The sequence below is a fragment of the Physella acuta genome, unplaced genomic scaffold (assembly GCF_028476545.2).
Source record: "Physella acuta isolate Inbredline_101_S28 unplaced genomic scaffold, ASM2847654v3 ptg000090l, whole genome shotgun sequence".
NCBI classification, from domain to species: domain Eukaryota; kingdom Metazoa; phylum Mollusca; class Gastropoda; family Physidae; genus Physella; species Physella acuta.
Window position 1 is genome coordinate 2,411,336 of NW_026731610.1, and position 27,934 is coordinate 2,439,269.

The window sequence follows — 27,934 nt, forward strand, 5'->3', positions numbered from 1 at the left end:
GTGTAAACTTGACGGTAGACGATTTTTTTTTTCGAGAGTATGTGTTACATGGGTGTTAAATTTGGGAAAAAACGTCCCAGTTGTAGGGAGGGTCTGATATAGCGAATAGGATGGTTAGACACAGAAGTGTTTTTTTTTAAGTATTGACCTTTTGACAGAGTGGCTTAGAGATTTTAAAAAATGCGAAACATTTCTTGTTCAAGGCACACTGTCACCCGTATTAATTGCACTATAGGAATTGCCAAACCGGCCAAGAGAGAAGAAGCCTATAAATAAAGGCGTTACCGACGTCCCTCACGGTAATACAAAACCGGATGAGACTCTTTTGCATGGCATGGCATCTTTTGTAATACTCGTTAGAAAACAATTATTTCTTTACAGCTTTATTAAAATACATCCGCATATGCATTTTCACTAAAAAAATGGTGGAAAAATCTTGGTAACTATGAAAACGGCGGCCATCTTGAAAAATTAACCCCCCTCGTAGGTTTTCCACCATTCATATAATATTATATTTTATGCCCAATAAAGAATGAATTCATAATCTTCTTCCATATTTTGGGGTACTCAGCTAAAACTTTTAAGTGTATATCTTCAAAATTATTATTAATAGATTCAAGTGCATTTAGAGCTTTCCAAATGTGCACATTGCTCTTCGAATTTATCTGTGTGTGATGACGTCTAACTGCAGCGGAGAGCGCTCATTTTCCCAAAAGAAAAATATTTTAGAAGCACAATGGGACAGCAGAGACTTAGTATGCTCTCACTTATGAGCATAGAAAATGACATTGTAAGCTCACTGAATTATACGTACAGAACTAATAGAAAAGTTTGCTATCAGGAAAGCTCGAAAATGTTCCCTATAAAAGTTACTTGGTCTTTAGTTCTAAGTAAGAAGAAATGTAATAAATGTATGTATTCATAATTTATTTTGCATTGGTAAATAAGTAATTGTTACTTTAAATGCTCTTACTCTTATGTCTCAATGTATTTTAACATTACATTAAATGTAACATTTTTTGTTTATGCCATGGCTTCTGTTAACCTTTAGTACATTCCATTCGACCTTTATTTCTGGGTAGGCTTCTGTTTTGTGATATGTAATTATATAAACTACATGTATATATCTAATATATAAAGCTCAGTTCTGTATGTAATACATATGTTTGTCGCTGGTCTTCCATGGATTAAAGCGTTATAATATTATCGTGCGCATTTCTCTAAATTTATGAGTTAAAAAATTACTATTGAAAGTGTTGGGAAATAATTTTCATTTTTCAAATTATAGTAATAATTGTCGGCGTGTTCATTAAACACAAGTTTAAAAAAAATATCATCTTTTACAAAAATTCTAATTATGTCTTTATTTAGTCCTATAGCATTTACTTCCCTTTGATAAATTAGGAAAACACAATTACTTCCCTTTATAAAACCATTGCATTTACTTTGCATTAATTTACTTTTTATTACTTTGTTTTGGTGTTGGGAAAAAAAATAATTACATAATTAGCGGGGATTGATCAAGTGCAAATGTTGTAGGTATTTTACGGATAAGCTTGGAGTATTAAAATTGTTCATTAAATTGAAACAGGCGCGTTCGTTTAAGTGAGTGCAAAAGACTATGAATAAGTTGGGGTACTATAGTCGTTCATTAAGCTAAAACAGGTGATTCCGCCCCGGGCGTTTATGTTCGCGTTAGTGTTTTCTTTGTGTTTAGGTGGGTTTGCGTTAGTGGTTGCGTTTTGATTTGGTTCGTTTTTGTTCTTTCTTTTTTCGTTTTTGTTTGTGTTTTTTTTGTTTGGGTTTGTATTTGTGTTTTTGGTTGGTTTTGCGTTTGGATTTGGTTTGTTTTCGTTTGCTTTCTCGTTGTTTTTTTTGTTGTTGGTATTGGTGTTTGTGGTTGGGTTTGTTGTTAGTTTTTTGTTTTCGTTTGCTTTTTTGTTTGTTTTTTCTTTGTGTTTGTATTGGTGGTTGTGGTTGGGTTTGTTGTTAGGTTTTTGTTTTCGTTTGTATTTGTAATTGTGTTAGCGTTATGTTTGCGTTTTGTTGTTTTGGTTGGTTGTGGTTTGGGTGGGCAATGCCGGGTTTATGATGATTACTAAACACACAGGTAATGGTCTTTAACAGAAAGGTTTTTCACAGAAGCCAGAGCAGGGCCTGGCCGGGACGGCTAGTATATATATATATATATATATATATATATATATATATATATATATATATATATATATATATATATATATATATATATGTATATGTATATATATATATATATATATATATATATATATATATATATATATATATATATATATATATATATATATATATATATATATATATATATATATATATATATAGTTAAGGGGGGCCCCGGAAAAAGTTTCAGCCAGGGGCCCCGCTGAAGCTTAATCCGCCCCTGACCACCCTAGCTACCTCCCTGAATAGGAGATTTAATTCCGAATCAACATGACCAACACAGGTAGTCATAGATCTAATAGATAATGTACGAGGCCCGTAGCGCACAGTGATAACAATAAAGTCGGTCAATGTTCAGACTTACAGTACACTGTTATACAATGGGACTGCGCAGTCATGTGTCAGTGTGACACAGCCACTAAGGGAAGCCACTCTTTTATTTCGTCGTTGATTGCTAAGACTAGTGCAATACTCAATACCCCATTCATTCAACACGGCCGGGGTATCTTCGTCACTCTGGGTATAGTTATATTAATATATTTATTAGATTAGATTAGCGTTTAGAGAGATAGATTCTATTACTAGATCTAGATTTATAACTAGAATCTGTCTTATAAATGAACATTGTACCTTTCTTTTTGTAAGTAGATCTAGATTCTAGAATCCAAGCCAATTTTAACTTTTTAAATTTAGTCGAGACTCCTAGAGTCTAGTCTAGTGTCACTCTAGCCCTAGCTAGACTCGTCTAGAGTCTAGTACTGTAGTAGAGTCTAGGCCAGTCTAGGCTCTAGCTAGAGTAGAGTCTAGCTAGAGTCTAGATTAGTCTAAAAGAATCTCTAGATCTAGAAATCTAGATCTAGATCTCTAGGCCTAAATTACTAAATTTACTAATTTAGGCCTAGATTCTACAAATTTTAATTTTATTTGAATTTTTAATTTATTTGAATTATTGGTAATCTATCGTTTTGGGTACGTAAAATAGCCCGCGACTAGTAATGTGAAAAACAGGTGACTCCTTAAATTTTAATAATTATTTCACATTTTGAGGAGGATTTATGTTTTGAAAAATACAACATTTTTTCCTTCTTTCATTTATGTACCTGTTTTTAAACAAATGAATTAAAACTTTTCAGTAATAAATGAAGACTAGCGATGTTTCCAACAGATGCAACCATGCTCATTTACTATAGCAGCCATCTTGTTTAAGTTTTTTCTTTTTGTAAACTTATAGCGGATATAGCGCACAATTCAGGGGGAAGCCATTCTATTTTACAAATGGCTGCTGTTTATATAGCAATCCTTGCTCACAAACACTGCTGTTTAAAGTTAATTTCTGGCATATATTGATATATTTAGCCATTGATTTAGGCTTATTATTAATTTATCTGTAATATTTGACACAAATATATCACAATATACTTCTATTAAAGCCTTGACAATGAGGTAACTTTTTCGTACATTAATAGCCGCGGGCGATTTTACTTACCCAAAATGATATATTACCGAATTATTAATATTTTATTATCATGGCCTGCAGATCTAGAATCTAGACTAGATCTAGATTTGGTAAAATCATGATAAAAATGATAGATCTAGCACTAATAGTATAGGCTAGTAGCCTATAGCGTCGTAAATTATCCGGTGATTTTTGTTGAGTTTCTGTAACATTCGTTACTGTAAACCATAGTTTATTTGACCGTTGAAATAAAAAAAAAGTCTTTTAATGACTGACTACTCCATGGTTTTATTGTTTTTTACTGCTGTACAATAGTGTACAATTCCAGAATAATAACCGACGCTATATACTATATCGTGATTTTACCAAAACAAGTAAGTAAGTAGAAGAATCCTTAAGGCCTAACAGATAACTAGGGTAGAAGATTAGACTAATAACTAGACTAGATCTATCTAGAACTAGATGTCTACTCGTAATATAATTATTTTATAGTAGTACTAGTAGGCCCTATATTTTTACTCTTCCATAAATGACGTCACACTCATAATTTTGTGTGTGATGAGGGGGAGGGGGGTTCAGATGGTGTGACATCACACTTTTGCATTATAAAAAGCAATGTTAGAAGATGAGTTTCGCCTTTTATTTCCGCTTTTTCGAAAACTGTAAACAATCTTATCCTCTTGGCTCTATAAAATTTTGACTGATTTCAGGTGACATGTAGTAGTATTTTCCGCTATTTTTTATTTCTTCGAAAACCATAAGGATTTATTTAACTATCTTGTGTCCATCATGGGTAAAAACTTACAAGCAAAATTTTGAAGTCTTTTACTGGATGGATTAATTTAAAACTTTTCACGCATGTCAAGAAGACAAAGTAAAGCGACATAAAATGTTACGTAATTAGATGTTTAATAAACTTTTTAAAAATGAATCAAGGTTTTCTTGATAAAGTACAAATTTTCCGTACTATTAAACACACATTGTTTGCTGTTTGTTTGGTGCACATTTCTTTTGTCTGTGCGATTATTCTCTATTTGAAAATTGATAAAAACATGTCTATAGCTTCATTGAACTGGAGTTGCCATCCCCCTTAATGTTATAGGGCTGGTAAGTAGGTCACCAACCAGTTCTATGGCTCATTAAGTTTTTATTGAGCTGTAGAACTGGTTGGTAACCTACTTACCATCCCTATAGCCCAATATTCAAGTAAGTTTAGGGGAGAACACTCCTGCTTTATTTTTTTTGTAGATTTTTTAAATTAGGAGGAAGTCAGAAGGTGCATCATGGTCTGGCACCCTCACTCACCTGTATATATCTGTATGTAGAGGATATCTATCTCCCACATACCAATTCCTTTCTATCCCAAATAAACTGAACTGCCAGATCTGCTTATATGACACTTTAACCATTATCTTAGCGTCACGTATGTTGTTTTCAGAAACAAATGTATTCGTGAGTTTCTATTTGCTGAGCTGTGTAATTCTTCACATGTATTTGACCTTTTTTTTATTTCTAGCTTTTTTTTTTTTTGCGGTTTCATAAGCCATTGAGCATTCTCTGTTAAAATTCATTTATAAGGTTAAAAATTTTGGACTTTTTGTAGCAATTTTCAATAACAGCAAAGTTTGCATTATTAAAAATTAATAGCCATGTATTAAAATCTGAAAATAGGGGTATTGCCTTAAGCCATTAATAATTTTGGCAACAAAGAAATATTTGAAATATTGTTTCAATATGGCAGCATGCAAATATATGTTTGAGTTTAAATTTAATAACAATACCATGTTATGTCAGAACCTTCATTATTCCATTTATTATTTCAAAAAAATATTTACCCCTAGTTAATTTTTTTTCTTTGTTTAATAGCCAATAAGTTTTTGTTTTATAAAAATACAAATGGCTATGACTGCTCATGTTTTTTTTTTCCACTTTAAGATATAGATAATTTTATCGAAAAAAAAACCATTTGTAGAGTACTCCGTAGAATAAAAGTATTGTTTATCACTCTTACCATCTGTATAGAAATGTAGGATTGGCTAATCAGTAAAAACTAGCTGTTTATTCCCTAGTCTCTGACTCAGGTTTATATTTAGCTTTGCACTAAGTAATCTCTGGGTCACCTATTGTGTGATTCTGTAAGTTCTATCTTGTCTTCCAACTGGGACATAAAAATTAGTCACATTCATCCCACACTGACTACAGCTAATCAGCCACAAACTTTTTTTAAATGCGATTGAGGAAAAAAAAAATATTATCTTGTGCATGGACAGTTCAATAACTGTAACAACCTATTTAAATTTTTGTTTTATCTTTAGTGGAAGTTCTCTTCAACCCCTTTGGTTTGTCACTGAACTTTGTAAACAATAAGAAGATATACTTCACTGATAAAGCTCGCATTTGCTTTGTACAGCAACTGATGTAACCATTTGCAAGAGACAAAGTTTAGAAAATTATCAAGTAAATATATTTAACCTTTGTTATTTTTTTGTTTTTTTTTAACTAAAAACATTTGTTACTACATCAAAGAGTTATGTAATTTATAACTAAATTACTCTGTTATATTTTATACAATTTAGTATCTAATTTTAAAATGAAGTTAACTAACATAGGGTTGTTTGTTTTTAGCTGGGTTTTTTTTTGTATTTTTAAAAGTAAATTTTTGTTTCATTTTTTATGTAAAGATTTTAAATATACGTGAAGAATGATGCTTTTCACAAGATAATTATCTGTTATATAGTAATTAAAAAATTAATCCCTTATAACACATATGTTCATGTTTTTAATAAAAATCAACACAAATATTCTGAAAATACTGCAATAAAGTGTTTATATAATTTTGAAAAGACCTAGTTACTTATAGTATTTTTATTATCAGCTTTACTATTCATACATTATCTCTAAGGTACTTTAAAATTAACATGTTTACCATTGTTTGCTTTGTTCTTCTTGTTGAAAACTCAATATTGGGTGCTAAAAAATAGAATTTTTAATTAAGATTTAAACTTTGATCATACCTTTTTGTAACTTTTTACATTTGGTTTATATATTTAAAGTCATAAGTATTAATAAAATGAATAAAATAAAATGTTTTTCACTCACTTGGTTAAAAAAATTGTATTAGCTGCTGAAATAAATATCAACTATACTTTAAGATGCTTTGAGTCTGGGATAATATCATTTGGCAACTACCATTTGTAATTTGTATTTTCTATTTTTGTTACTTTTAAGCTAACATCATTTTAATTTTTTTTTAATTTTAAATATATATTTGTAGGTGCTGAAATAAGTATCGACTATCCATCCAGACACTATGGGCGCACTAGGATTATCTACATATATTTTGCTCAGCTTGTTACAACTTTTTACATTGGACACAACAGCCGCAGTTCAACAAGGGAGACAAACATATTTCCACACCCTCACTCGTCCTGTTCAACTCTCACAACTGCAGAATGACATCAAAGAGCAACCCGTGCTGCAGGAAAGTCTGGAAAATGTTGTAGATCAGCTACAGATCCTGCATACAAAATCACCTTCTAAAGGTTTCAGTGCTGGGGTTAAGGGTGATCTCCCTTTATTGGGTCATGTGAAAGACTCTTTGCTGGGTGTGTCAGAGGGTGGCTCCACTTGTTTCAATGACACTGGACTTATCATCACTAGTTTGTTGGGGAAGAACAACTCATGGGCACTGCATTGTAAGTTACCTTTTTTTTTAAATAAGACATATTTTTTAACTTAAAATTTTGGTTTAAGTAAGTTAGTATTAGTATTTAGAATACTGTAACTGAAAGTTATGAAAAAAATAGGTAGGCCCTATACTTTCCATGCAGTTTGAAATAATTAAATTTAAATTTTATTGCTAACCCTGGGGAGATAGGTTAGTTGGGGACAGCAGCCCATCTAGGAGAGAAAACTCTAAAATTAAACAACTTTTGACTTGCTGGTTGTTGTTCTTGGTTGGAAGCAAATCCAGAGAAAAGCAGGGTGAAGCCAGATTTAACAGGCCAATTGTTGCATAACATTGACTTGAAAACTAAGTTACAGTCATATGACTACTAACACGAAAGTCTTGATGGGTAGCTTACTCGTATTAGGAAAAGTGAAGACCACTGGGCATAGTGCTGAACACACTATCCCTTTATATGCCGAGGGAAAAAAAACAGGTTAACTCTACGTGGACAGTCAAGTTCAAAAGTGAACTTTACTTTTATTTTTATTTTACTAATCTATGTTGGAAGAAATCCCCTTCATTATTAAAAAATAATAATAAAGAAGACAAAAATATTAGCATTATTGAAGTTCTGTTTTTGAATGTGAATTTGTTATGTAAATATTCTTGCCTTTTTAAGTGTTGCTATAATCATTTATAATTATTTTTTTTAAATTAAAATATATTTATAGTTCTAGATGCCATGGGTAAGCCTGCACCGGGCATCCTGTTGTATAGGTTCAACTTTGTTGGGAGCTACAAGGAATGCAGGTCATCTGAAGCACCTACATTTGCCTCTGGTAGGAAAGGATTCAAGGGAAACTACTGCACACTTGGGTTGTCCCTTCCTGTGAGTTGTTTTTCCATACCTGATAGAACTCTGCTTGTTTGGTGTAAAAGTTGTTCCTCTTTGTATGCCTCGTAATTTACAAAATCAAAACCTGACTATAAAAAAAAGTAAAGTTACCGTTACGAACCTGGCAGATGAAGTAGAGTTCACCTGTTCCTGTGAGTGACCTCTGTATGGTCAGTAATATGTCCAGCCGCATTTACTATCCCTTACTTGAATCAGGTACACGTTAGATCTGGGTGGCTCAGGTTGTCCTATGTACTCATGCCCAGTATCCCAATTCAAGATTTCCTGGTTAATAGTTGTACTCCCTACCATCTGAAAGTGCCATCTCTCAGCTGTTTTCCCATAATAGGAAGAAAGATGACATAAATGCAGCTAAGAAAAAATCAACATAATATATTCACAACATAACTAAAATAATATCAAGAAATATTGATTTAGCAATTCTAAATAGACTTTTACAACCTTCTTTATATATTTATTTATTTTTCTAAATACAATGAGTTTCATTCAATACTTTATCATCAATTTTTTTCGCTCCTGTACTTCCTGATCCAACTTTTTAAGAATCCCTATATATTTTTATTTTTGCAGGGTGGTGGCTCTCTGATGGGGATGGGAGCAATACAGCTGGGGGCTTGCATGCCTGACACATGTACAGAGGCTGATGGTGACCTGTTAATGCAGAAGTGTAAGCCCACAGATTTTAAATCATAAACATTCTTGTATTTATAAAAAGTATAAATTACTTCTTAAACTTATATGTTTAATTTTTTTTTTTAAATTTGACTTTGAAGTTGTGGGATTTTTTTTTCATTTAGTTTTACAAGGGGAGATAATGGTTAATATTAGATATTTTTATCTTTTTCAATATTTATTTTAGCTATTAATTTCTTACACTATAAGATACTACTCAATGTCATTACACAGACCTTAGATTATTTTGATTAAACAACAGAAGAAAAATTAAATGATCCGAAAAATAATCACCTTTTTACAAAGAATAATATTCATAGCATCCTAAGGCATCTAACTCCTTTTAATATTTTAAAATGCGAAGTAATTCACATAAGCCTTCACATTTTTATAGGTTGCTCTGGCAGAGTTTGAATGAGTTGGTATATATTTGGCTAGATGACTGTCAGTGTAAAATAATATTATTTGTTAAAATAATTAATCCATCATGAATATTTCATTTAGAAATTATGAACTCAGCTTTTTAAAATACTTTTTCAGTTAAATAGTTTTAATTCATTTATTTATAACTGCAACTTAGTTCTTATTTGTTCTAAATTTTTAGTTTGGGTTTCTTTTGTCATATGCAGTGTCACAGAGACTAACAAATGGCACATTGTCACCTGCCCCCACTCAATGCCACACAGATGACAGAGAGATGACAAATGCTACTATAGTATCTATGTGAGTATCTGGTTGTATCTGGTCATTTCAAGCGGCTAGCATATCCCCTTTTATTTATAGTTTTCTTGGTCACATGTGCAGTTTATTGTGAAAATTAACAATACTAACAACATCAGGAGATGACAAGTGGTACTGTAGAATACAGGACTGCTAATCTGAAAGTCCATAGTTTGAATCCCAGCCTCAAATCTGAAGGACTTTCATGAGTTTACCAAGCTAAAGACTTCTACTGCTCTATCTGTCACCAGGCCTAAAAAGGTCATTGCTTATAGGTGTGGATTTTTTTAGGGCTATATATTAAATATCTTCAAGATATGCTTCATTTGTCAATTATAAAAAAAAATTTAAATACTTGAACATAAAGGAATAATTTGAATACAATTACAGTAAATTTAAAATAGATAAATTTAAGCTATTTAATAAATTATGCAACTTCTTTTGATAATCTTAAGTTTTTTACCATATATGTAGATCTGTTAAAGTAAAGATTCCTCTTTACACCTAGCAATCCCTTAGGCAGAGAGAGTAGATTTCTTGTTTCTTGATCTCAGCATAAGAAGGGATGGTGTGGTAAGCACTTTGACCAGCCACCTTTACTTTCTGGGTTTCTCTACACACCAGAGCTGGGTTGACTCGGGGATGTTCTACAGCCACAAGTCCTAAACAGCCATAAGCTTTACCATTCAACCACGCTGTTCTACTGTATAGATATGTATATCTAAATTGTTTTTGTTACAACTGCAAATCTCACCCTCTAGAGTTGTCGTGTCTGTGATCCAGCCACCTTTACTTGCTCCAACACACCAGAGCTGGGTCCTACTGTATAGATATGTATATCTAAATTGTTTTTGTTAAAACTTCAAATCTCACCCTCTAGAGTTGTCGTGTCTGTGATCCAGCCACCTTTACTTGCTCCAACACACCAGAGCTGGGTCCTACTGTATAGATATGCATGACTAAATTGTTTTTGTTCATCTCACCCTGTAGAGTTGTCGTGTCTGTGATCGTCTTCCTGATGGTTGTTGGGACTGTGGTGGACATCCTGCTCATCCAGCGCCCCAAGTGGCAGAGTGACGTCTACAACAGTGGTCTGGTGACCAACCTGAGGAATCCAGAAACCAACGGCTACGGAGCTGTGGATGTTAATCCAGTGAATGAAACCACCAACCTATTGGGCCTCCACAGTGAGCCACAAGAGGGTTTGTACAAATATATATATATTTACGTATATATAGAAGAGGCGAAAGCAGCTGGGCACACATGGGCACAGCTAAAGGGGGCAGCCCAAAACCGAGTCCGATGGAGGGGCTACAAAGGAATGATGATGATGATGATGATCCAAACTCAAGACTGTTGGGTTAGCAGTCAAGAGCTATATCAATCTGATAATGTCGTCCCACATATGCATATCACCTATTTAAGTTAAAATTTGTTTTTAACAAATATTGGCAATCATCTATTCCAGTATAAACAATTTATTATTCATTATTAAATATGAAATGTAAATTTCTTTGGAGGGCAATATATTTTTTTAAAAATTGTTGTTTCTCTTTTGCTTTTAAGTTTAGGGTTAGGGTGTCAATACCAGCACACACAAAAATTGCTTTCGTTCTTTTAATTCAGCTAAAAAATAAAATGGTAAAAAAAAAAATATTTTTCCAGGTATTTGCACAAAGATTTTGGTTGCTTTTTCTGTGTACACAAATGGGCAGAAGGTACTTAACACAGCACAGCCAGCTGGATCACTTAGCTCTATCCATGGTATTCGATTTATCAGCATGACCTGGGTGATATTCTGCCATACCTACATTTTTGGGCTCGGTACAATTGGTGAGTGGAAGGTTTAGCTTGTTTGTTTAAATATATTAAAATTAAATTTTTATTAAACTTTTCAAATAGGAAAAAAATTCAATTTTTCACAACTTAGAAATCTCAATTTAGGTTTGCGTTCAAATTTTAAAAATGAATGGTACAAAATATTTGAGGTAGTTTGGATTAAAGAAAATTAAATTTTACATTGACTCTTTTTTTTACAAAAGTTAGCAAAAATTGTGTTTTCTGTTTGTGCTGTATGCACATTTACACTTTAATTCTTCTACTAATGCTTTGTTATCTAATTTTTTTAGCTAATGCTTTAGAATCTTTCCCTGAGTTACTAAAAAGATGGACGTTTGACCCAATAGCTAATGGATTTGTTTCTGTTGATACTTTTTTCACATTAAGGTAGGTACCAAAAGTATAGTTTTTACTTAAGTATTTTAAGTATTACTCCAATTTGAAATAAACTATCATTCCTTAAAGTTCAGTAATAACTAAATTTATTTTAGACTCTTATAACTAGACTATTCAAACTAAAAACATATTTTAACTACATAATTTAAACATAAGCTATACATTCTTAATTACCTACCACCTAAGTAAGGTAATCATATCTGTATTTAATGAACAGCAAATAAATTGAATAAATATTTCAATTGATTTCAAATTATATTAAACTTTAACTATTTTTACTTTTGTGTTTGAAATATAAACATGATTTACGTAAAAAAAAATATTTTTTTAAATAACAGTGGCTTACTGACAGCTTATCTAACAATCAAAGAGATGAAGAAATCTGGGTGGAAAATCAACTGGGCACTCTTTTATTTTCATCGTTTTTGGAGGTAAAACGCTACACATATGAAAATAATAATACGTTTATGCCCTAACACTCTAGTTTGTCTATGTCCACCTTTTTTTTTGTGCTGATGGCATAAATAGATGACATCTTACTACACTAGGAAGTTTGCCGTAGTTAATTAATATATTTGACTTAACCTTAAATTTTCTGCCTCAGCTCACTGTTGCTTGTCTTACATATAAAAGACTCCTATTAAGATCTAACGAACCATTGACCAGATAAAGTAGAGTTTATATGAAGGGATGGTGTGTTCAGCACTATTCTCGACCGCCTTTACTTTCCCCAATGTAAGTCAGGTACCCATCAGACCTGAGTGGACTCAGGTACATCATAAAATTTTAAGGTCCGAACTGACATCCGAACTAGAGACTTCCGGGCTAGCAGCCAAAGGCTCTATAATTTGACCTCGCCATCCCATATCTTAGTATATAATTAAGTCTAAATTATGCCTATTGTTTGTTTCTAGGCTAATGCCTATTGTATGTTTCTAGGCTAACTCCCCCCTACATGCTGACGCTGTTAGTCGTGCTAGGCTTCCAGCAGTACCTAGGCTCCGGTGCCTTATGGCCGACAGTCCAGCCTGCTGACAGAGACAACTGCAATGACTACTGGTGGACCAACTTGTTGTATGTCAACAATCTTGTTGATGCTGATAAAATGGTTGGTTTGTGAAAACTTTTTTTATTAATTTAATGTTGGTGGACCAACTTGTTGTATGTCAACAATCTTGTTGATGCTGATAAAATGGTTGGTTTTGAGAAAATTTTTGTTTTATTAATTTAATGTTGGTGGACCAACTTGTTGTATGTCAACAATCTTGTTGATGCTGATAAAATGGTTGGTTTGTGAAAACTTTTTTTATTAATTTAATGTTGGTGGACCAACTTGTATGTCAACAATCTTGTTGATGCTGATAAAATGGTTGGTTTGAGAAAAACTATTTTAATAATTTAATGACTATTGGTGGACCAACTTGTTGTATGTCAACAATTTGTTGATGCTGATAAAATGGTTGGTTTGTGAAAACTTTTTGTTTTATTAATTTAATGTTGGTGGACCAACTTGTTGTATGTCAACAATCTTGTTGATGCTGATAAAATGGTTGGTTTGTGAAAACTTTTTTTATTAATTTAATGTTGGTGGACCAACTTGTTGTATGTCAACAATCTTGTTAATGCTGATAAAATGGTTGGTTTGTGAAAACTTTTTGTTTTATTAATTTAATGTTGGTGGACCAACTTGTTGTATGTCAACAATCTTGTTGATGCTGATAAAATGGTTGGTTTGAGAAAAATTTGTTTTGTTAATTTAATGTTGGTGGACCAACTTGTTGTATGTCAACAGTCTTGTTGATGCTGATAAAATGGTTGGTTTGAGAAAAACTGGGGACGGCCACTCTTCTAGGAGAGACAACTCTAAAATCAACAACTACTGCTTTGTAGTTTGCTCTTGGTTGGACAAAAGCTATGGAAGCAAATCCAAAAAGAATAGCAGGCTGAAATCGGGGTCATTAGCCTCAATGGTGCATATACTTAATTGTGTTGGAGGGGATCCCTTCCAACACTAAAATTAAGAACGAAGAAGAAGTTAGCCTAGTTAGCATAGTTGTATTTAGCAAATAGTCTAGACAAGCTCTGATAGAAGTGTGACTGGGTTGAGAAATTTGATCACCAAAAATGTTATAATTTGAATAATTGACTCTCATTATTTATGCTCAAATACTAACCACAAAGCTCTACACACACTCCTGATTGTTCTTATCAGTAAAATATTAACCAATCACAAATGGTTTCAGTGCTTTGGTCACTCCTGGTACCTGTCCAATGACATGCAGTTTTACATCATCAGTCCACTCATGCTGATTCCTTTCTACTTGTAAGTAAATTTTACAATTTTGTCTGCATGGTACCATCTTAAATATTTACATATTTGTGTGAAAGTTTATTCTATCCTTTTGTATCTGATAGACTCAGATATATCATTTTATTATAAACCTTTAGACTTTTTAAGTATAAAAATTCTATCATTTATTTTCTCCCATTTTAATTATGAACTTGCGTACATTATTTCCTTTTTTTTTTTGTATTTATGAATTTCTGTCTCTCATTTTATGTGTTGTAGTTATAAACTTTCATGTTGTACTTTCCCTTTGTAACAAAAAACATTTGTCTCTAATTATCCCCCTTTGTAAATATGACCAGCTGACTGTCACTCTGTCCTTCTGAAATAACCAACCTTTACACATCAGTGCTTTCCCTTCTGTGAACTGTTTACACAACTTTTGTCTCCCCAGTAATGCCCTAGCTGGCCTGGCATCCTGTGAATTATTTACACAACTTTTGTCTCCCCAATAATGCCCTAGCTAGCCTGGCATCCTGTGAACTATTTACACAACTTTTGTCTCCCCAGTAGTGAATTATTTACACAACTTTTGTCTCCCCAGTAATGCCCTAGCTGGCCTGGCATCCTGTATAGTGTTCCTCCTGGTATGTTTTATCACCACGGCTGTCTTGTCTGTCCAGAACGACTGGCCAGTCACCCTTGTGTCGTTAGCCTCGCCCAACGTGTAAGTACACCAACTACCCCACACACCATCTTATTCACATCATGTCGGATTTTGTTTTTACTTAAATATACAGTGAGTTGGTTGTTGCTGTGTAAACCTTAAAAAAAGAGTATCCGTTTGAGTATCATCGGCTCTTATAAATAAAAATATCATTCAGTTGTGAACTGGGCGCCTGGACACTGGGTCAAATCCCAGTGGACCTTCGGGAACTTTATGGTAAAGCTGGAAATATTAAAATAAATAAATAAATAATCCCTTAATCCTTTATTCGGGTCCCACAGAGTGCTAAGTGTCACAAGGTGATGCCCACCCCTTTCTATGCCTGACCAGTCGGATACCTTTATCTAGGCTTGCCTTGGTCATGAATGCGTTGCTGTTGAAGTTCATCTAGGAACTTTAGCAGGCTGATGACCTTTCCTCTCCTAGATTGGTTGCTGTCCCCTACTATCGAGCCTCATCATCCTAGGGGTTGGAACTTGGGACTTTTCGGTTTAGCAACCATTAGCTTTACCAACCCAACCACACCGACCCCAATTTTAGAAAATAAATGGCTCCTGAAGATTCCATTCCATCCCTAGTATCAGATAAGATTCCATTCCATCCCTAGTATCAGATTTCTTGAAGTGTGCCTTTAAACACCAAGTATTCATTTCTAGTGTAATATATTTTATCCAGTACTAAGGTTTAGCAGATTTATGAGACCCAAAAAATTAGGTTAGCCACACCTGTCCTTGATAAGATAGTTTGATTAGCAACTTCTTCTACGGGCCCATTTGGTGCAATGACTTGCCCTTGTTTTAAACTGAAAATATGCTACATAGAATTATTTCAAAATAGTAGTGGTTTAACTGGAAATAAGTATAATGCAATTAGTGTATACAGATTGTTTAAAAAACTGAATTTAAAAAGTGGAAATAATTATGGTGGTGAAAATTAAAGAGCAGCTACTCTTAAAATATTCAAAGGTACACAACCACTAACACCATTAACCAAAATGTATGTTGTAGTTGCAGTAACTATTAAATGTGTTACTTCCAGTGCTAGGATATTGGACTGGTTTAACCACTATTACATGGTTCCGTGGTGTCGCGTTGGAGCATTTGTTGTTGGTATCCTGGCTGGTTATCTACTAGCCAATAACAAAGGCAAAGTTCACCTGCCTAGGGTGGGTCTAACATATACAATTTGCATGATGGCATGAACACACTTTTTGTTCACTAACTTTTCCTGTCAAACTTTTACTACTTTTATTTATTTGTGGGAAAATGGTTTTTGTTCACTAACTTTTCCTGTGTGAACTTTTACTTCATGCATTTTTCTATATATTACTTGAGAAAACAGTTTTTGTGTACTAACTTTTTCTGTTAAGCTTCTACTAAGTTTATTGATTCCTTTGTTCAATTTAAACTGAAAAAAATTTACATTATTTTTTTTTATTTCACAGGAAAGTTTTCACAAAATTTATTTTTGCTATATTTATTCAATCAATAACATAGGTTTTTATTCTCAAACTTTCACAGCTAATGTTTTTCTTACAACAATTCTATTCATAAAACAGTTGTTAGTTTTTAATTACTTACTCCCACTGGAAGCTTTGGATGTGTATGCACTTTCTGTAACACTCCTATAGCACTATTTTTTGTGTTGCGTGATGTTTAATTGTATCACTATTTTATAAATTTAAAGATGAAATATTGTTCAAAATTTATTCTTTACATCTAGGAGAGACTTGATATTAAAGGACCTCTTTAGAACCTCCAGTACCTTTTATTTCTTAACATTGAAAAGTTATACTTCTTAATCTGTATTCAGAATAGTCTGGGTTTTTTTTAATTGTGAGCCAAAATCAGGTTTAAACACCAGTAGGCCTCGTTCAATTGAAAGAAAAAACTGTACTTTTATGGCCTTAGTTCAACAAAAAACAATCTGCAAGGCAGCAATTGTTTGATTTTGGAGTTCTCTCTCCTTGATGGATTTATTGTCCCCAGTTATAGTGCCTCATCTGCATCTGCCCAATACATCTGGGTTAGCAATCAAACACCCTCCCTCTCGACCACGTCATCCCCTTAGGTAGCTAGTCAAACTTCAGCGTACAAACACTGGTATACTTGAGTTTGTTTCCACAACTCACTTTTAAGGAAGTTCACACATAGTTATCAAGTATGGGAAGGGGGGGGGGGGGGATCAAAGACACTGTGATTTTACAAGCCATATAATCCTTTCAAATTCCCTTATGTGTGAATTTTTGTAACAGAGCTATGGTTAAAAAAGATTTTTATATGCTTTGATGACAGTATCTGTTTGGTCAAAAAATCTAGAATCTAGTACCAAAATGAAAGTTAAAAGGCAATTTTAATATATTATAACCTACATCAGTATTCAGTATATAATTAACATGGTACTCAAATCTGTATCAAACTCTCTTCGTAATCAAACAATTTCCTTGAAATAATTTCAGAGGTGATTGGTTTACAAATTACTACATCACCCCTTGGTGTCGTGTTGGCCCATTTGTTGTGGGCCTGTTTGTTGGGTGTGTTTTGGCTCAACATAAAAAACTGAATCTCCGCTGGGTTGGTTACATTGCTGAGTCCTGTTTTTTCTTGCCAGATCAATTCTTTTACTCCTTGCCAGATCAGTTTATTAATTCCTGGCTTGGTCAATTTATTTATTCCATACCTTACCAGATCAGTTTATTAATTACTTGCTAGGTCAATTCATTTATTCCATACCTTGCCAAATCAGTTTATTGATTATTTACTAGGTCAATTTATTTATTCCATACCTTATCAGATCAGTTTAATTATTCCTTGCCAGATACAATTTTTTTGTTCCTTGCTATTCATTGCCATCCTAAGAATATTGTTTTAAGTAAAGAATATCTTGCTAGCTATGTTTCCTTTCAACTGAACAATTAACTAATTTTTTTTTGTTATTTAATAAAATCTCTAATTTTGCACATTAAAAAGTTAATTTGCTTGATAACTAAGCTTAATACACAATTGCATTTTTCCCACTTTGCTCTCTCCTTTTAACACATTTAACATCCCAGTAAGTTAAAATCAAATTTTCTAGACTTTTTAACACTACCCTGCCTTATAAAGCTCTTATAATAAACTTTTTACAAAAAGCTACTTTTCATGTTGAAAAATTAATTTGTTTAAGTATAAAGTAACCATTGGTGTATTACCTCCTGTGTTGTTTGTAAAATTCAACTAAAGAAATAATATTAGTTTGCTTTTGCTTTATTTCTGTCCTTTTTTGTGAGCTTTCAACACTGTTGATCACCTTGCTTTATAATATTATAAATATTTATTTAAAAATAATTTACACTTTTAAAAAAAAGAAAATAAAACATTTCTAAAAAGTAATAAAAAAGTTATTTTTGTAATAATTTACACCCCTTTAAAATTTCTGGTTGTTTTTTTTAATTAAGCTTATCACAAAGATTTATAATAAAAAAGTTTTTTTATGCTGTAATTTGTAATCTACCATAAAGCTAATAAGACTAAACATTTTTTAATCAAGTCTTCGTAAAATTTACAACAATATATCTGTAAACCTTCAACACAGTGAAAAAAAATATATCAAAACTACCAACTAAATAGCAATTTATTTTCAGTATGCTGTCGCGGCTGGCTGGATTGTGTCCATAGCAGTAGCATTGGCTGTTGTGTACGGTGTCCATGGGGACATTACAGGGGAAAACCCCTCCTCTATAGGAACTGCAGCCTTCTATAACGCTGTAGCCAGGTCAGCTTGGGCTGCTTGTGTGTGCTGGGTTATTGTGGCATGCTCTTCTGGCTATGGAGGTAAGTTCAGCAAAATGCATTGCTCTTTATAAATTTTTAACTGGTGCAAGATTAGAGTTTGGTTGTAGTTCAGAGTATTTTGTTTACATTTTTTTTAAATTCTCTATAATCAGTTAACATAAAGTAAAGTGTTGCTGTTGAATTTCAACTAGGTGAACAGTGCAGTGATTGCTAACCACATAAAGTTTAAAATACTGTTAAAGTTTATTGCTAACTACTCCAAGTTTAAATAATGTTAGTTATAATTTAATTGCTGGATTCAAACTCGAGACTTTTGGGATATCAATCTACCACTAGGCCACGCCATCCCCGTATGTTTAAATGTTGTTATAATTTTCCTCAGGTTTTATCAACACGTTTCTATCATGGTCACCATTTGTCACCCTGGGGCGCCTGACATACATGGCATATCTCATCCACCCGTGCCTTATATACGTGTATTACCAAAACCAAGAACAACTGTATTACCTAACTGATATTAGTATAGTAAGTATTCCTTCACTTAATCAAAACATTGATAACAACTGTATTACCTAACTGATATTAGTATAGTAAGTATTCCTTCACTTAATCAAAACATTGATAACAACTGTATTACCTAACTGATATTAGTATAGTAAGTATTCCTTCACTTAATCAAAACATTGATAACAACTGTATTACCTAACTGATATTAGTATAGTAAGTATTCCTTCACTTAATCAAAACATTGATAACAACTGTATTACCTAACTGATATTAGCATAGTAAGTATTCCTTACTGAATCAAAACATTGATAGCAACTGTATTACCTAACTGATATTAGTATAGTAAGTATTCCTTCACTTAATAAAAACATTGATAACAACTGTATTACCTAACTGATATTAGTATAGTAAGTATCCTTCACTTAATCAAAACATCGATAACAACTGTATTACCTAACTGATATTAGTATAGTTAGTGTTTCTTCTTCCCCTGTGAAGTAACATAATCTCACCACAATTCATTAAAGTGTTTTCTCACCTGACAGGAACCTTATATCACCACAATTTAGTAATGTGTGAAACTATCTAATCTAACCATAATTTAGTAATGAGTTATCTCCCCTGTAAAGTCCCTTTCAAACTTGATATGGGGCAAGTGAAGTAGAGTTCACTTGTTTCTGTGACCTCGGCATATGAAGGGATAGTGTGGTCAGCCCTATGCCCAGCCGCCTTCACTTACCCTAACGTGAGTTAGGTACCTATCGGAGCTGGGTGGACTCAGGGACGGTCTTCTGGATTGAACCCGGATTCGAACTCAGGACCTACGCGTTAGCAGTCCAGCTCTCTACCGCTAGGCCACTCTGTCTCTATCTCCCCTGACAACAACTTTATTGCACCATAACTCAGTAATGTGTTAACTCCCCTGACAACAATCTCACCATAACTCAGTCATGTGTTATCTCACCTGACAACAACTTTATCTCACCATAACTCAGCCAAGTATTATCTTCCCTAACAACAACCTAATCTCACCATAATGTGTTAATTCCCCTGACAACAACCTTATCTCACCATAATGTGTTATCTCCCCTGACAACTTTATCTCACCATAACTCAGTCATGTGTTATCTCCCCTGACAACAATCTCACCATCTCAGTAATGTGTTATCTTCCCTGACAACCTTATCTCACCATAACTCAGTAATGTGTTACCCACCATGACAATAAATTTATCTCACCATAACTCAGTCATGTGTTGTCTCCCCTGAAAACTTTATCTCACCATAACTCAGTAATGTGTTGTCTTCTCACCATAACTCAGTAATGTGTTACCCCCCCCCCCCCCTGACAATTTTATCTCACCATAACTCAGTAACGTATTATCTCCCCTGCAGGTGGTCACTATGTGCGGCATCCTGGTCTGCACCTACCTCATCTCATTTGTCCTCATGCTGGGCTTTGAGTCCCCCATGATCGGCCTGGAGAAAACATTGTTACACAAGAAGCGCAAGGAATAGACAGGCAGGCTTAACCCAGGTAGTAGAATGGTTTTTTAGTTCTATTCATATCTGTTAAGTTAGGTAACGATCATTAAAGCTAGATAACTATCAGTAAAGTTAGGTAACGATCAGTAAAGTTAGGTAACTATCAGTAAAGCTAGGTAACTATCAGTAAAGTTAGGTAACTATCAGTAAAGTTAGGTAACTATCAGTAAAGTTAGGTAACTATCAGTAAAGTTAGGTTAACTATCAGTAAAGTTAGTTAGGTAACTATCAGTAAAGTTAGTTGGGTAACGATGAGTAAAGCTAGGTAACTATCAGTAAAGTTAGTTAGGTAACAATCAGTAAAGCTAGGTAACTATCAGTAAAGTTCTGTAACTATCAGTAAAGTTAGGTAAACTATCAGTAACGTTAGGTAACTAGCAGTAAAGTTAGTTGGGTAATGATGAGTAAAGCTAGGTAACAATCAGTAAAGTGCCCTGACTATCTGTAAAGTAAGGTAACTATCAGTAAAGTTTGGTAACGATCAATAAGGTTAGTTGGGTAACAATCATTAAAGTTAGGTAACTATCACTAAAGTTCTGTAACTATCAGTAAAGTTAGGTAACTTTCAGTAAAGTTATTATACCTTATCTGCAAAGGAGGAAATTTTCCCAGTTAATTTAGAAATCTTAATTAAAATGATGTGTTATTCATGTAAAGAAATTTTTTTAAATGTTTTTTTTTATTCTAACTACTGGTAGTCAAAGACTTATTTCCCAACATAGTTTAACTGTCTAATTTTATTTGTTTATTAATTTTAGATTTAAAACCATGTGTATATTTATGAATAATTTTCTTTTAGGTCAAGCAGCAGTAGAAAATAGGGCACGCAGTATGCAGAGTTTTGACAGAACATCACTTAGGACTTCACCTGTCTGTTGTAAATGTTTAGCTGCTTTACATGTTTATTATTTTGTTCCTCTACAAGTTTTTTTTTGTTTTATTTTTGTTTTAAACAGTGTAAAGTAAATGATAGTAAGATTCCATTTTACATGAGGTAGCAATTTTATAATAGCATCATTCCGTGTATATACTGTATTGATGAGATAGTATTTATTGAACCATCTGTATAAGAATCTACATTTTGTGATATCATTTTTTATCTGTAATTGTGGCAATGATCACATTATATAGTTTCATGGCCAAAGATTTTTAATACAATTTAAATTTGAGTTCGCTATTTTTTATTGAAACAAATGTATTCAGTGTTATAGAAATAAAAGAATTTTACTTTTTTTTTTATTGAGAACACCTTACATAATTTTACTGAACCTTTAGGATGTGTTACCATAGCTAAAAATTATATTACAATTTGAAGCTTGTGAAAACTCAAATAATAATTTGTTTTGTTTGCATTTGTTGCAAATATTGCCAAAGTTTGTAATTTTTTTATATTTGTTTTGTAAAAAAAAGTCTTTTTATACTTTTTATTTAAAAACAACAGTTTTTTAATGTGAAACTCCATTAATCAGGCTTTAATGATGCAATTTTAATTTGTGAGTACTAAAATTTACTTTTATAAGGCAACATTTTGTCATTGTTGCAACTAAACTTCTAAAAAGTTATAAAACTGTGTACTGTTTCAGAAGGAGTAATTTTATAAATATTTTTAATTTATTTTTAATTATGGCATAACATAGAAGAATTTTTGACTACACATTTCAAATACAGACTCATAACCCCCAAAATGTGACAATGGCAAAATATTTTAGCATTACTTTGTTTTATATACCATAAATTGTCTCCAGTCAAGTCTCAACGAGTGAAAATATTTTGTTTGTTTCGCTAAAATTTGGGTATTTTGTTATTGATTTACATTTTATAGGAGTAAGGACACTTGTTTACAAACATGACATGTTCACTGTGTTGTTTCATCAGTTACTGTTTTACTAGATATTGATTTTTAATTCAAATTTAATGTACACCAACTTACATATACATTTTTTATGTACATTATTATTTTTTTAAGTATTCAGTGGTAAGTTATACACTTTTTTTACTTAGAAATATTAAACCAAATACTACTTTTAATGTTTAAAAAAATAATGGATTGCACTGAAAAACAGTTAAACAAAAATATACTTGGACTTATTTTGTTTAATTGCTAACAAAAATATACTTGGACTTATTTTGTTTAATTGCTACATGACATACAAAGAGAAGTATTTTTTTTTAATCTAATTAGATGAGTTGTATGATGTACAGATTTTATGGTATTGGTTATTCAATATGAATTATAAATCTATAAAGTTATCCCCGTGCCAGTAAATAATTGCCATTTCAGTATTTGTTAAAATACCTGATAATTTTACACATTAAATGCTTCTTGTTGTTTTACTCTGTTATTATGTTGATTGTTATTGTTAACTACTTACAATACAGTTTTACTAATAACAAACTAATGGCATTATGTTAGTAGAAACATACCAGTACCAAAAAGGGGAAAGCAAAACTTTAAAAAACTAATCTTTGATATACTTTTTATTCTAATTTTAATTTCAATAGGTAGAACTGCAATCCTTTTTTTTTTCAAAAATGTGTTCTTATTCTGGAAGAATTAGTTATCTTTCATTTCTCATATTAAATATTTATATCTTAAAATATAAGAAATTATATTTCTAAATAATTAAAATGAAACTTGAAATTGATGTGTTTTCAAAAATTATTCTTTTACCTAGTAGTGTACATATTTTGGATGTGACTTTTTGTTAAGAAAACAATAATATTTGGCAGATATGAATTTATAAAATACAAACTTTGGGGTAACTTATAAATAAATCTTTGGTTTTGTAACAATGCTGCAAATGCTCTGAATATTCAAGGGAAGGCTCAATACTGCAGTTGAACAATATCCATTGCAAATATTTTTTTTTTTAATTTTAGATGTTTGAAGAGTACTGAAAAAATAGGTTTGGGTTATGTGGAACAAATTTTTATATTAACATCCATAATTAGGGATTAAAATTTTTCTTTAAAAGTTGATTGCCCACCACAAGTCATGTTTATGTATCTTCTCAAATCATCTTTCACTATGAAAAATAATTCAATTTTTTTTTTCTATAAAAATGTGAATTAACTCACACTTTTATTATTATTTCTTAAGCATTTGATCAAAACTTTTTTGATAAACTAAATCGTTAATGTTTAGTTTAAACAGAATAAGAGTAGTGTAAAATTTAATTTAATGTGGGTGCAAGTAAACTTTTCTATGTGTGCAAGAGTAAACAATGTCCTTATAGTTCACAAAGTCTGGAAGGTGAACGTACACTAGAAACATAACTACAGCTTTTAATAATTTCATATTGTTTTTTGTTCCTGATGGAATAACTTAGCTGCCTTATGTTGTATTGTATATGTTACAAAACAAGTTGTTATTCAATGCAAATATTCTAAATTGATCACTTCTTTTTATTTATGGAAAGCTATCATCACACTTCATCTATAAATATTGTTCTACGAGATGCATGTTAAAAATATAAAAATCTAATTTTAATTCTGTTTCCTTACTTCTTTTTTTTTGCTACACAATCCTGAATATAAAGCAAGAAAAAAATCATATTTCACCCTGGTTATTAAAAGTACTATAACTATATTAATATATTATTTCCCATTCATGCTCTAGCTAAACTATACACGCAAGTCAGACAACTTTTTCTCAATGTTGTGGCAGAGGCAGAAATTTTTGTTCAAATTTGTTTTCATTCAAACATATGTATATATTATTTATATATATATATATATATATATATATATATATATATTTATATACATAAATACACATAAATATACATTTATATATATATATATATATATATATATATATATATATATATATATATATATATATATATATATATATATATATATACATGTATATATATACATGTATATATATACATGTATATATACATATATATAAATAAATATACATGTATATTTATATATATATATATACATAAATATACATAAATATACATGTATATTTATATACATACATATACATAAATATACATGTGTATTTATATATATATATATATATATACATAAATATACATAAATATACATGTATATTTATATACATACATATACATAAATATACATGTATATTTATATATATATATACATAAATATACATAAATATACATGTATATTTATATACATACATATACATAAATATACATGTATATTTATATATATATATACATAAATATACATGTATATTTATATACATACATATACATAAATATACATGTATATTTATATACATACATATACATAAATATACATGTATATTTATATACATACATATACATAAATATACATGTATATTTATATACATACATATACATAAATATACATGTATATTTATATACATACATATACATAAATATACATGTATATTTATGTATATATATATATATAAACACACACACATAATATTGAACAGCTGTCAATGTTTTAGTATTTGGGTCCATAGTTGTTGGGCCAGAGCCCTTTAACACCCTCTTCCCACACCACTGTATTTGCCTTACTCTGTTTTGCATCAAATTGCATAGGTTAACTATGATTTTTGTTTTTAAATTTGTATACATCCTGGTGTTTTGATACGTTTATCTACTGTATGCCAGTTTATGTTGTTGAATTGCGTGTGTGTTAGATTTAGCCCATTCTCGACTATCAACGCTCTTGAAATTCTATCAGTTGTCTCCCTTAAAGACTCACTAACCTCCCCTTCAGATTTTTATACTTCCAATTTTTTATTCATTTTTTTTTTTTTTTGTTCAAGTTAGTTAACTTTTTTTTTTTAATTACAGACCAAAAAATGTCTTAGACTAAAGTTGGTGTAGTTTTATACGTTTTGGTAGTTTCAAATTTTTTATTTCACTTTTTTGGTCAAGTTAATAATCACAGGCGAAAAAAAAATGCCTTAGATTAGGATAGCATGCCTATAATAACATCAATGTCATTGCCCTAAAAATTAACGTAATATAGACCTGCATAATCACATGTGGGGGAGGGGGTGTAAGTGTAAGAGATGACCTGAAGTAACCTCCCTATATTCTTTTATTAAATATGTCACTTGCTAAATGATATTTTTTTTATAATTATATACAGAAATTTAAGGCAATTCTTTGTTTTGATTATGGAAACGTAATTTCACTTTAAAAAAAAATAAAACTTACATTTTTGTTCTTGCCAACTCTTGTCAAATGCATTTATTATCAGAGCTGTGCTTTGTATAATATTATTTAAGTACCAACCACTCAACATAGGCTGATGAAAGCCAGGGAATTGTTTTCTTCAAACGTTTCAGTCACGGTATCTAGAGGGTCACCCAGTTAAACTGAAACAAATTAAATCTATTATACTTTTAGTTAACAACACCACCAACTACCGGTGTTTCCGTCAGGCATCTCTCCTGGGGAGGGGGATGCAGTGTCTTCCCGGGGCACGTTCACCCTAGCTCTCTTTCCTTCTTTAGTACCTCAATCCCACCTCTAGGATTCAATTGAAGATAATTGCAGGTGATTTCTCTCCCTCCTCTCCTCCCCCCCCCCCCCTTACCGGACAAAATAGAAAAATATATATAAGCCTAATATAAAACCTAATTGAAACCATTGTCGGTCTCCCTTTGGCTTTAGAGCCCTCTTCTCACCCCCCCCCCCCCTCTATAGGAGACAAATGAAGATACCCTTCACACCTTCAAATAATTTCTTCCCACCCAGAGTTTCTTCCAGGCATCTCTTCGGTGGGGGGACGGAGCAAACCCCCCCCCCCCCCCCCGAAGAAAGTCTACCGAACGAGATGGAATTTATATAGAAAACATATACTTTTACTAGTGTCGTCGTCGTCGTCGTCCCCCCCCCCCGAAAACATCAAGTCCCCTCCCCCCCCCCCCGGAGAAAAAAATATCAAGTCCCCCCCCCCCCCCCCCCACCCCCCTCTACACCGAGTGACCATAATTTGCTGAATAACGCCATGACCCTCACAGCGATGTGACATGCAAGTAACCCAACCAAAAAAAAAACCACGGGCACGTCTTCACAGAATTTCCATCACTATGGTTACGTGTTCTGATAATTGAAGACGCGGACGAGAAGAGAAGAAAAAAAAAATAGCACGCAGACAAGACAAAACGATCGGTCACGAGAGGGTCAGTCTGACCTCGTTTCGCCGTCTGGTCACGCGGGAGGACCGAAAGGATTTCAGGAAGACGGATAGACTCGCTCGGCCTGAAAGTCCATTTGGGAATTTGTTAAATGGCTATTTTGAATTGTGGAAGAATACGGTGAATGCTTTGTTTGATTTAGTAAAATTCAGGTTAATTAAATGTGTATGAGCTTTTCTTACGTTTATAAATGTTCACAATTTAACACAATATGGTTCTTTAGCTGGGGTATGTTTCGGTTTCTTTAAAAGTAAAACGAGAAATAATTAATAATAGTGAAAGAATTTGAGAGACCATACTTAAAATGGAAACTGGTTTTTGAACGTATGCTTGACACATACTAATTGTGTCATTATAAATTCTCAATAATATTAGCAAAATATGCAATTTGTTGGGCAGAGTCGTAGGGGGTCATCCAGTGTTTCTTCCAGACTTTTTTCTCCGGGGGGCACTTGAAATTTTCGGGGGGGCGGTAGACTTTCTTCGGGGGGGGGGGGGGCGGACACTGTTAAAAGTATATATTTTCTATATAAATTATATAAATTTCATTTCGTTCGGGGGGGGGGGGGGGCGGTAAAAAATTTTCGGGGGGGAAGCCCCCCCCCCCCCCCCCCCCCCCCCGAAGAGATGCCTAGAAGAAACTCTGGGGTCATCCATTTATGACATCCACAAATCTCCCCGATGTGGACGTCTACAAAAATGTAGTAAATTTCAATATAAATAAAGTCAATCTAGGCCTACACACTGTCAACAGTGCTCAGTAATTTTTTTTTTCAAAATCACTGTTTTAAAAAATAATATTGAGAGGGGTGATAAACTTAGGTGTTAGGTGACGTTATTGTAGATGTTGGGCCCTGGCTTTTTGTAACGATCTGTGGGGTTGTGGTAAAAATCGTTAAGAACATGACGTCACTAAAGATATGGGTGAGCTCAGAGAAGGTATCTATATAACGTCATTTATTTACACGTTGAAGTGAGGGTTTTACGTTTTTGCTATAAAATGCTAGTAGGCCCTACTTCGATTTTTAAACTCAACTCTTGTGCGTCAACCCCACGTTCCTT

General features: G+C 32.5%; 1 protein-coding gene across 2 annotated transcripts; it reads left to right on the forward strand.

Annotated features, from left to right (window-relative positions):
• Window positions 1–2,594: 2,594 nt before the first annotated feature.
• Window positions 2,595–24,395, forward strand: LOC131928298 (nose resistant to fluoxetine protein 6). Of its 2 annotated transcripts, XM_059284288.1 has the most exons (18): window positions 2,597–2,719; window positions 5,971–6,112; window positions 6,930–7,350; window positions 8,057–8,214; window positions 8,812–8,908; window positions 9,543–9,636; window positions 10,624–10,835; window positions 11,299–11,466; window positions 11,763–11,859; window positions 12,207–12,299; window positions 12,808–12,976; window positions 14,112–14,191; window positions 14,760–14,882; window positions 15,921–16,047; window positions 18,505–18,694; window positions 19,038–19,180; window positions 20,557–20,698; window positions 21,506–24,395. In XM_059284288.1, exons 3-17 carry the CDS (start codon window positions 6,966–6,968, stop codon window positions 20,677–20,679), a joined length of 2,259 nt encoding a protein of 752 aa, XP_059140271.1. In that variant the 5' UTR covers window positions 2,597–2,719; window positions 5,971–6,112; window positions 6,930–6,965; the 3' UTR covers window positions 20,680–20,698; window positions 21,506–24,395. The 2 variants fall into 2 exon arrangements, with proteins under 2 accessions (XP_059140277.1, XP_059140271.1); XM_059284294.1 differs by lacking the exon at window positions 5,971–6,112 and having other exon boundaries at window positions 2,595–2,719.
• Window positions 24,396–27,934: the final 3,539 nt, after the last annotated feature.